Source organism: Catharus ustulatus, chromosome 8 (assembly GCF_009819885.2).
Source record: "Catharus ustulatus isolate bCatUst1 chromosome 8, bCatUst1.pri.v2, whole genome shotgun sequence".
NCBI classification, from domain to species: Eukaryota; Metazoa; Chordata; class Aves; order Passeriformes; family Turdidae; genus Catharus; species Catharus ustulatus.
Window position 1 is genome coordinate 2,514,547 of NC_046228.1, and position 11,817 is coordinate 2,526,363.

Here is an 11,817-nt window from a genome sequence, read left to right on the forward strand (position 1 = left end):
TTTCTGTAGGAAACTTTGCTTGGTGAAAGACTTGACATTTGAAAGAATTTATTTTTAGCGAAAATAACAACTGGTTTACTAAGGAAGGACAAAGTTTTTGGTCTCTCTCCTACACTGGAATACTTTGCAAATTATTTTTAGGAGGAAGGAAAAAATGCAGCTTACTCAAAACACTGCATGGCACAAGGAAAGCATCATCACCTAGAACTCTGCTCTCCTTCTCCTGGCATCCAGACTCTGCTCTCAAATCATTCCCAGCAGTTCAAACTGATGGAAACTCTGTTTTTCAGTGTTTTCTCACTGAAAATCAACCTCATTGCCTAAAACCTGCATGGAAATGCTGGGCCAGTAGTGAAATCCTTGCTGGAGACAAATTCCATGCAAGTGTTTGTGTAGATAATTATGTGAAAACAAGAAAGTAAAAGTCCAAAGCCCTGAGGTATCAACAACAGAATTCTTTCATGAGGAGTTTAATTTTTATAGAAATAATTGAATTTATACTGTTCTAACACTCATATAATTTAGTTCTGGCTAAAGAGCTCTGAAAGTGCCAGATGGAAACCAAACACTGGGACACCATGGAGTGTTCTTGGGGCTTTCAGGGAATTCTAACAGGATTATTCAAAGAAGGAAATAATAGAAAATATGTAAAAATCATCTCTGAAAAGCTAAAAATACTCAGTAAGGAAAAACTGCTTTAAGAAAATTTAATCAAGAATTAAATCCAACTAGCAAATGAATGTATCACTATAACCAGTGCAGACTGAGAATTGCAAAGATGCTAAAACCAAGCAGAGCTGAATGTGGCAGCTGGGACCTCAGGATTTCAAACTCATCATCCAAAAATCATCTCATTTTTAAACACTCACATCCAAGGACCATTTTCATCAGCTTAACAAGTCAGCCTTATATCAGGAAATATGTTTTTAAGTATATGGAAATCTGGAATTATTGTGCATTTAAAAACCATCAAATCTTAGAATGGTTTGGGTTGGGAGGGACCTTAAACATATCCAGTTCCAGCTCTTTGCAGGGCTACAAAGATGATTGAAAATGTCCCAACTGGAAAACAACTTGAGACAAAAACCACCAAACCAAGCTGGCAGCAGCACAGAGTGTTGATGGCTTTACCTATAAAGAGCAGAGCCCCATCCCTCTGAAGGCACCTATTGACTGTTCTTTATGCCCTCAGTAAATAAAGGCCTTCCCCAGCTCATCTGGAGACTTTCAATGCTGCATCTCCAGTTAGAGCTTTTAGGAGCTGATCAATAGATTGAAAAAAAAACAAACTTCATTTTACAACTCTCAGGTTCATAGTAGGGACGATTTGAAAGTCAGCTTTTGAAAGATTTGAAGAGGGGAAATGAAAATCAGGAATTGCTTCTCTTAGAGAGGATAAGAGCAAATATAACCCAGGGCTGGGGTTTTTCCCAGAAGGAAGAGCACACCAAATGGACATTTTGCTTTGTATGGATTCCTCTGCATGTCTGAAGGAGGGTGGGTTTGATGCTGTTTTGGTTTTTATCTTTTTTCCTTTCACGTTCTCTGCATTCTCTGCACATATATTTGGAGCTCTGTTATCTATTATATTAATGGCTGATTTTCCCAATAATTTTCCATTAATTTTTTTATCTTGGTTATTCCTACTGCTGGTTTTCTCAGCTACCAAGGCTGAGAAGAACTCTTTAAGATACATTTCATGGACAAAATACAATTTAGTGCCTAACTCCAGAAAAGGGACTTAACCTAGAGAAAATTGCATCACCAGCTGTCCTAATTAGTGTTTTCATCAATTATGCTTTTTTCCTAAAACCTGTAAAAATGTACTCACCACTGTGAGGATAGACTTTTGTAGACTTTCTTTCCATAAATTATATTTCCATAACTACCCCTGAAAGCCTTCAATAAAAATGCACTTTTAGATTACCTCCTACACTACATTTATCTCAAATTTAATTCTCCAGGTTGGGAAAAATGACAACAGGGTTGGATGGGATTTTGGGCAGGAATTGTTCCCTGGCTGGGAAGGAATTCCCAGATTTGCTGTGGCTGCCCCTGGATCCCTGGCAGTGCCCAAGGCCAGGTTGGACATTGGGGTTGGACACTGAGGACAGTGGGAGGTCTCCCTGCCATGGCAGGGTGACACTGGGTGGGATTTAGGGTCCCTTCCAACCCAAACCACTCCATGGCTCTGTGATGTGGCTTTTGTGGGATGTTAAAAACCAGCAGTGTTGGCAATCTGAGCATGCTCCTCTGATTAAAAAGCAATTTTGAGGCAAATAACAACCACCATCTAGAACAGCCAGAATTCCACACTGAATTTTACTTTTAGAAGGAAAAAAAACTCTCAGAAGAAGTGGATTCACCCTCTTATGAACTTCTGCTGGTGCCACCACAGTGCCAAGAGCTGCACCCAGAGCCTTTGGCTGTGCCACCACCCCAGCCACTGATAATCTTTAAAATCAGAAAGAAAAGTGACACAGGCTCAGCTGATCATTTTCTGAGCTACACAAACAGCCTGCAGCACCTCCAAAATGCTCATTTTTCATCCTGGGGACAGGCACATCAAACAGTTGGTGCAGAATTTCCCATTAACACTTGATATTGCATAGGCTGGATGTTTTGTCAGGTAAAAATTAAGCCAGGTTTTTTTGGGTTTGTTTTGGTTTGGTTTTTTTTTTTTTTTTCTTTTCAGATGCAGGATTTTTGGTTTTTGCTCATTGGAGCTCTGTCCCTGCAGGGACAGGGAAGGGGCAGAGATGCCTCTGGTTAAGCAAAGCAGCCCTGAATAATTGGAGGTCAATCAGCTGAACTGCCTGGGCTCCAGGGCAGAACCTCATTCCCTGCAGGAATCCTCACTGCATCCATTTTCCACATCTCCAAAGTTCCCTGGACTATTTATTTCCCCCCTGCCTCTAAACACAACTATGAAGAAATGTTGCCAGCACTTACAAATTGAAATTAACTTTGAAAAAGTCTAAATTTGTGATTTTACAAAGAAAACTCTAATACTGAATTAACAATTTTCATTTTTAACTCATCTGCATGACAGAACAGTCATGTTCACAGGCAGCTGTTCTATTTGAGTGAAATATATTTATTTAATGACAATTCTGTGTATAAAAACATACCTTAAAAACCCCCTTTTAATTAAAAGTGAGCACAGCAGAGACAAGAACAGGTAAATGAGAAGTCACTGCTGCAAGATATTTCAAACCAGAGTGTGACAAAGCACAGCTGCAGGCTAAGGGAGCACAGGAAATGTCATTTCAAAGGCATTTTCTTCCTTTTAACACAGGAACATCCCAACAACAAATCATCAGACCTCACTGAGAGGCACAAAATTCCTAAACAGATCATATATTGCACTATTATAGCCTGTACACTCCTCCTGATAGAAGGGATTATGTGGTTTTTGATTTATTGCTTAATGCTCACAGTTTGCTTAGAGTGAAAATATTAATCCACCCCAAAGAAGTAATTTCTCAATTTAAGCTGAATATGCCATTCTTGATGCTACTTTCCCAATGTCTGGATTTTTTTGCAGTCAATATTCAAGATAAAAAAATAATCCTGAAATTCTGAGAATGGGCATAACTTGTTTAAATAAAAATCTTTTTTTACTGATTTCATGTTGTTGTCTTTGCAGGCTTTCCTATCGGACTGGTCAGGACACGGCCAATTGTGACACATGCAGGAACAGTGCATGTATTATCTACAGGTAGGTTCAAAATACCAATATTCCCTTTTTTTCCCTGAGAGAAAGCAATGATTCAGTCCCTAATGCAAGCTCAGGGACTGGCCTTGATGTTCCAGCCAACACAACAGAAATGTAACTCCACTGAAGGCAGAAAATTCAATATCTGAATCACAAAGAGATGGTTGTGGGGTGGCAAGTGTTACAAGGTGTGAGCTTTGCTTTTAATTTACTGGAGGTATTCAGGATTTTCTGACCAAGTCAACTTCAAATTTACTTTTATACATTCCTGTACATATTTTAGATTTATTTTTATGGCAAGAACAACTGGGTTTGGGAAGTCATTTGGAGAGAGGGTTTGTAAAGCAAAAGGAATCAGATACAGATCCCAACTACAGTTTTAGAGTAAAATCAGGTTTAGATGGGATTTTGGGAAGGAATTGTTCCCTGGGAGGAGCTGGGATGGAATTCCCAGATTTGCTGTGGCTGCCCCTGGATCCCTGGAATTGTCTAAAGCCAGGATGGAGCAGCCTGGGACAGTGGGAGGTGTCCTAGGGACTGGAATGAGATGAGCTTTAAAATCCCTCCCAACCCAAACCATATTCTGATTTTATCAACTGCCATTCCCACCCAGGCTTTTTTTTTTATTTTTTTTTGGCACATCCAGTGAAGGAATAAGAGGCAGTGGGCATGAGGTGAAGCCATCATGAGGCTGATGATGTTTCACACTGACAGCTTCACTGTCCCTCCTCCTCTGGAGTCCCAAAAACCCAAGTGACTGTTTGCAGGAGTGCAGGTGAGGTGAACACAAACGTGTCCCAGGGTTTCAGCAAATCAGGCAGCGCAGCACAAATGAAAATGCACAAAGATGACAATTCCAGTGATGACAGAAACTCAACTGAAGGCACCAGTGTAGGATTTCCCCTCCCACTTCTTAATCCTCTGCTCAGTCAGCTTCAGGCAGAAGAGCTGGAGCTATTTATTTATGAATTTTCACTTCACTGCACAGAAATAAAGGAAGAAAGGATGGAAACCTCCAGCTCCACCTTACAACTGACCACAGCAGGGTTCTGTGCAGGGCAGGAACCAACTCATGTCTTTATTCCTCCTTTACAGCCAAGTTCAGGAGCACAGAAACACCCAAAGCCTCCTGTGCCTCCTTTTCCTGTGCAATTCCTGGCTCAGAGTAGCCTGGAGATACAACACAGCACAATTCCATCAGGGAATTCTCCTTGTTTCATTAGCTAGAAAAAATATCCAATCAGAAATTTTTGCAAATCTGCATTTCTACTCCACGGATTTAAAGCTCCATGTAAATGAAAAGAGTCCAGAAAAGCAGATTGGGAGAGTGTTCCTATGAGAGAGGGTGGAGTGGGCAGGTCCAGCTCCCATTCCCACCTGAAATTTGGATATTTGCCTCAAGATGTCTGAGCAAAAACCAGCTCAGCTTTGTGCCAGTTTAGGAGAATTTGTGCTGCAGGCAAGAAAATGTGAAACCTGCAGCCAGGCAGGGGAAGCAGGAGAAAAGGGGATTATGGAGACAGGATAAAGCAGAAGGGATAAAGCAGGAATTCAGGGATAAAACCAGCCTGGGATGTCCTGCAGGAATTTCTGCTGCTCCACAAAGTCCTGACAGCTCTGGGAAAGGGGAGCACTCCTGACCCAGGCTGGGATGGAATCCTTTGCCAATGTTGTATGGAAAATGTGACCTGAGCTCTCTTAAGGGTCAAACAGCTTTTAGGAACAGAAATGAGAACTGTTCAAGGTGCCAGAAATCCCTGAGTTCTTGCAGTGCACTGGACAAATCAGAGCAGGAGGTTCTTTTTCCCCATTAATTAATATGTGTATAAATAATGTCCTTATGGGATATATCAATATTTAAAGAGAAATCCTTCACTTTGCCTTAACTGACTGTGTAGGTTTTTTTGATTCAATTTGATTCAATTCTGAACATTGTAACACTAAAAAAATATATACTTACAGCTGTTTCAAATCTTTATTTTCAAACAGCTTCTTATAGGAATGATTGAGTTACCCAAGTGCATCCTGCAGTGTCAGGTAGAGACAGGTGAGGAGGTAGAAATTCGTGGAATTAAATTCCTCCCCCTCAAAATGAATTTTGGAGTATTGATGTAATGGAGCACAAAAGGCAGAGACAGGGGAGAAGGCAACAAAAACCCCCTGATGTTCTTTAAAGGATTTTCAGCATCCAAAATATCAACACTGTCAGTAAAAATTCTAAGAGCCTTTTGGGAATACAGTTATTTTGCATATTAAATTTAAATGTTTTGTTAGGACTAAAAAATTTTTAATATTATTTTTCTCTTTATATTGAGAAGAATAAATGTTTCTTAGTACTTAAAAAAAAAAGTAAAATTGGGTTGCTTTCTCCTTTTTTAAAATAAATAGCAAACTGATCAAATATTAAACAGTAACAAAAAGACAAATTAGCAAAACCTGAAGCTGCTTTGAAAATCAGGAGGAAAAAAAAGGACATTCCTCTTTGGATATTTAACTTTCCTCAAATTTCTACTTATTTCTGCAGTATGTTCAGGAACTTGGAAGTGCAGACCCAGGAATCACTGACACCTTCTCTCACTGCACCAGAGCAGCCACAGCCTTAAAGCTGTCAGTAAAAAATATTCTGTGTAGCCATGGTCAGGCAGAACTTAAAACAGAAGACAAAAATGGGAATATACTGTAAAAAAACCCAACCACTTTATCATTTTATCCAGCAGTTTCAACAATCATGAGGTCACAGAACATTTCCAAAATCATCTGCTACAAACTCAACACAAATTTCTGTCTGATGTTGATGCATCATGGATATTTTTAAAGACAGAAAAGAAATTTTATCGTGGAGTTTTGCCAGGATAAAGTCAATTTAAATAGTGAAGTATTTAAATAAAAATTCTGTGTATCACAGTAAATATGGAGTTTTTACAGTGCAGTAAAATCTTGCTGTTCAGAAGGAACTGCATTGAAATGCAGGAACTGCAGCAATTCTGAAAAACCCCAAAGCCAGGTGGACTGAAAGTTTCCCAATCTGTTTTATTCTGTAATTATCTTTTCCTGGACCTGCCCTTTCTGCTCCTGTTTCATTTCCCATCCCACATGAATGTTAATCCTTGAGCAGGAATCTGCAGGAAAAAATGGGGCTTCTCTTGAATATTTTGTGTATTTCTCTCAGGTTTTAGTATAAATTATTTCTGGGAAGGAGCATCTTGTGGAATTCCTGTTGGACTTCCCTTTAGGCAGGAATTTCCTACAGCTTTCACAAGGAAATTTCAGCTTCAGGAAGGAAACTTTTAGGAGCTGAAATCCCAATTTCTGACTTGGAAGGGAAACAAATCAACACTCCACTACTGGAGTTGTAAGGAAGAAAAAAATCACTCAAAGCTGTCTCAACAATTTATTTGGCTACTTTTTATTCCTTTAAAATGTTTATTTATGCTGCTGTGTTTTTACTTTATATTAATTTAAGGTGGACTCTCACTATGCAGCAGAAAATAAAATATTAGAACCTATAAAATGGAATTCAGTACAAGAGGTGGAACAGGTTAGAATGTGGAGATAAAAGCTACCCAGGCAGCACAGAGCTCACATGGAAGAAATTCACTTTTAAAGGTTAGACACTTAAATATTAATTATTCAAATTAACAAATGTGGCAATAAAAAGTGAGCATAAGGCATCAATCTCTAGGACAGCAGCAGTGTAAGAAAATCAGGTGGCTCAATGCTGAGAATAGCAATTTTCATCACCTTTTTACTTCCTACCCACATCCATTAATTTACATTTTCTCATCTTGCTTCTGGACTGAAAGATGCTTGGAAAAAAAGTGGATCTCAAAGGGTGGCAGTGCTTTGGATCCCAGGCTGGGCAGGTTTTTGGGCTGGAATAGGGAATTCAGCAGAGATGGCTGGGAAGTGCATTAAGCTCATTTTCAAGTGATTAGTGCTTATCTGGACCCTGTTTTCCCAGGATGTGAAGCACTAATGCTGTGTCATCCAATTAATGTGACCCTAAGGAGACACAGTGGATTCTCTAATTCTGCTTCACCTCCCAGGTCCAGCTGCTCTGAGTGCCTGCAGGACTGGAGGATGAAAAGGGAAATTCAGGTGTCACCTGGAGGGGAAGGAAAAAGGATTTCCCTGGAGGGAGAAGGAGGAAAAAGCTGCAGCCTTGGAGGTGTCAAGAGACAAGTGGAGGGTGTAGAGCTGCTGAATGAGATCAGAGCAGGGTGATCAGAGGGATGGAGCAGCTCTGCTCTGGGGAAAGGTTGGGACAATTGAGATTGTTCAGCCTGGAAAGAAGAAACTTTGGGGTGAGCTCATTGTCCCTTCCAGTGCCTCGAGGAGCTACAGCACAGATGGAGAGAGACTGAAGGGACAGGACCAGGGAACCCAGAGGGCAGGGATGGAGGGGATTTTGGGCAGGAATTGTTCCCTGGGAGGGTGGGGATGGAATTCCCAGATTTGCTGTGGCTGCCCCTGGATCCCTGGCAGTGCCCAAGGCCAGGTTGGACATTAGGGTTGGACACAGTGGGAGGTGTCCTTGAAGGTCCCTTCCAACCCAAACCATTCTGTGACTCCATGATTCTCTGATAAATCCTCAGCAACTCCACCATGAACCCAGATTTCTCTGATTCAGCAATTCTCCAGTAACCAACAGATCATGAGCAGCTAAAACCTTCAAATGATTCATGACAACAACGTGTGACTGTGCTAGAAAATCAGAAAACCCATCCATATCTCAGAGCTTGTTGCTCCATACCCTCCCACAGTCCATATGTTTAATCCCAATACTTCTCACTCCTCAAATTCTGCTTTTGATCCCTCATATAGCAACTAAATTAGAAAAGCTTCACTGCTGCCTGCATGCAGAAGTGAACTCATTAACATATACTGTCAAAAGCAGAAAATTCATCACACCAATGCCTCAGGTCCCCTAAAGGGGCTCCAGGAGAGCTGGAAACAGATTTGGGACAAGGGATGGAGGGACAGGACACAGGGAATGGTTCCCAGTGCCAGAGGGCAGGGCTGGATGAGATTTTGGGAAAAAATCCTTCCCTGTGAGGGGGGTGTCAAAATAGAATCATCCAAGGGCTGCTAGCTGATTTTATTTGGCCCAATTTTCCTGGGAAGGACAGCACAGATACACAGCATTGAAACTGCTCTAGAATGGGAAGTTTGGGTTGCAAACCTTGATAGTCCATAGTGATTCTGGGCAGAAAACACTGAAATGTTTATCACAAATAGAATTTTACTGCTTGTAGTGGTTGATAAAAACAGTTCCTCTGTTTGGAGGAAGAATTTGGGATAGGCATTAAACATGTGAAAACTCTGAGTCCAAATTTCACAATATTTAACAATATAACAGATTTCACAAATTTAACAATATGTAGGGAAGCAAAACTTTGGGATGTCCTGACCAGGTGTGTCAGGCCAAGGTTTGTGCTATTAAATGATATTTAAGATTAGTTTCTGTAGGGCTTGTTCAGAATTGTCAGTCTATTAAAAAATATAATTATATTATTAAAGAAAAAGTGCTTCTGAAGCAAATAATTCCCATCTCCAGGAGAACAGGAGAGTCCTGGATAATTAAGTTAATGGAGTTATTATGGGCAGGCTTAAGGGACAAAATCCAAGTTTGAAAGTGAAAAGAGGCACATGGCAGGGAGGATATTTCAGGAAAAGGTCATTTGGAGAGAGGACACCTAGAGATGCTGAGGGGACAGAAATAGCACTGAGCAAAACAGGATTGGCAGAGCTGTGACAGGTGACACAATCAAGCTCAGGAATGCAGCTCAGGAACAAAAATATCAAGAAGTCCCTACAAATATGGAATATTTACTGGATTTAATCCCTGGGAGTGGCCAAGCCAAAGTTGGATGGGTTTGGAGCAACCTGGGATAGTGGAAGGTTGGAATTGGATGATCCTGGAGGTCCTTTCCAACCCAAACCTTTCTGGGAAGCAGTCACTGATGATGATTAGTAGTATTTTATATGACTGACAGAAAATTAAAGAGTAAAATATAGAAATATTTGTGATTTTTTTGTAAAAATATCAGGGTTTTGTCTTATTTCTGCAGCACAAACAGGGATAAATTAAAGCCTAAGTTTGCAATCAAATAATTTGCCCCATGGAGCAATTCCATTAAAACACCTCCAATGCTGGAGAAATTGATGCTGATAGACACCAATCAATTATTCTGCAAAAATTACAGTTCTAAAAGCTGAAATAACACAAATGGTTTTTTTTCAGTTTCTTTACACCCTTCACAAGCAAAATATTTCCCTGGATGTGAAGAGCTGAAAGCTGCTGTGTGCTGCAGCAGCAAAAGGCAATAACATGGGGCTTGTCAGATGGACCAGAACTAAGATGCTTTTTTTTTTTTTCTCTTGAAGTCTATCTTTAATAGAAATTGATTATATAAAAAATTACTCTCTTCAGCAAGGGGGTTTTATAACAATTTCTTTTTTTTACAGAAATTTCCAGCAGCTCTTAAGAGCCTCCCTGCAAGAATAATGTTTGAAAGGAGTAAAAATGAACTCTGGCAATGCCAGAGCTGAAAAACCTTATTTTTTATTTTTTTTTTTTTACCCAAAAAACTTTTACACTGAGAAAAAAAAAAAAAAAGCAGATACAATACATGCTAAATGCTGCACTTTAAATGAGATTTAGTGAGCTCTTAGAGAAGTACCTCCCTCAATTCAACAGTTTCTCTGTCTCAGTGCACAACTCCTGTCCTGGGACATTCCCAGTGAGCTGCTGTCCAAGCTCAGCACTAAATTCATGCTGAACTTCTCAAACCAACTGGGTTTTGCCAGCACAGAACATGTGAGCACTGAAGACAACATTGTTTTTTCATTAACAAGGAGGAATATTAATTTATAGTTATTGGAATGTGCTTCTGCACCAGTACAGCTGCCTAATGAAAATTCACCATTCTACACTTCCAGCATTGAGCTGAAGTTTTTCAAATTATTGTTATGGCTTTTGATTCATTAAAAGCATAGCAATGGGTAAAATACTCTCCTTGAATTCTAACCTATTGTATTTCTCTTCTCTGCTATTGAAAGTTTATCCAAATCACTGAATGCTGAACCTTTTGCTAAAAATGAATTTTCAATTAAACCAAGCACCAAATTAGGCACAGCCAGATGTAAAAAGACCTCACACCTTTCCAGCACCCCTTTCTGGAGTCCTTGTAGTCAGAATCATCAGTTCTTAAAAACAAAGCACAAAATTCTCCTTTAATCCTTCTCTCAGCATCTCTGACTCCTAAGAGGAAAATGAACCCCACCTAAATCAGCAGAAGGTTTTAGATGACATTCTGTGCTCAGTTTACAAAGCCTCTGTAAAGTCAAGTCCACCCAAATATCCCCTTGAAAATCTTGGAGTTCTTTTCCACCTTAAAGATTCTGCTGGAGAATTCCCTCTGCAATGGCTGCAGGTGTTCTGTGCCATATCCCTGCTCTCCTTAAGTCAGGCAAGGCTTAAACCAAAGTTTAAAATAATCTCTTTTTGGATGAGATCTGAGGAATCAGATGTCATTTCTTTAGTGGTTAACTCCAAACAAGCAATGGCAGAAATACTTCAGAAAACATGTTTAATCCCAGTTAAAAGTGAACTCAAGCCAGGAATGATAATTTTGTATTTAGGTAATGATGAAAGCAGCAGTGCAAAGCTCGAGACAACTCAGCAGCAGAGGGGGGCAGAAAGAAATAAATCAATACAAGTGTCTAAATTGCTAAAATTTCACCCTTTAAATTCATCCTCTGATATCCAGAGGCTCCACTGCCACAGGGTTGGATGAGATTTCTGTCAAAGGTCCCTTCCAAACCCAAATATTCTACAAGAGACAAGAACAGCCTCAGTGCAAAACGTGGTCAACTGAACCCACCAAGTTCCAGGGTATTTCTGAGGGGCCAAAATTCATTTCCATCATCAGACAGGACTTTTGTTCCATTTTTTGCTGTGGTTCCTTTGGTTTATAAGGTGGTCTCAAAACGCTCTGCAGCACAAAGCTCAAGTGAGAGTTGGAATTTTAACTCTACTGTGGTTCTTAATTGCTGGAAGGGTTTTGTAGGCGACAGTGTTTGGAATTCAGGACAGG

General features: G+C 40.1%; 2 protein-coding genes across 3 annotated transcripts in view; one reads left to right on the forward strand and one right to left on the reverse strand.

Moving 5' to 3' along the window:
* Nucleotides 1-11,817, reverse strand: part of DOCK1 (dedicator of cytokinesis 1) — a 246,904-nt gene that overhangs the window by 153,871 nt on the left and 81,216 nt on the right. The gene's annotated exons all lie outside the window — the stretch shown is intronic.
* The window catches only part of INSYN2A (inhibitory synaptic factor 2A), a 38,818-nt gene that overhangs the window by 23,774 nt on the left and 3,227 nt on the right, over nucleotides 1-11,817 (forward strand). The window contains exon 3 of the mRNA XM_033065522.2: nucleotides 3,650-3,721. Within this exon, the coding sequence (XP_032921413.1) occupies nucleotides 3,650-3,721 (72 nt within the window). The remainder of the gene's footprint in view (nucleotides 1-3,649; nucleotides 3,722-11,817) is intronic.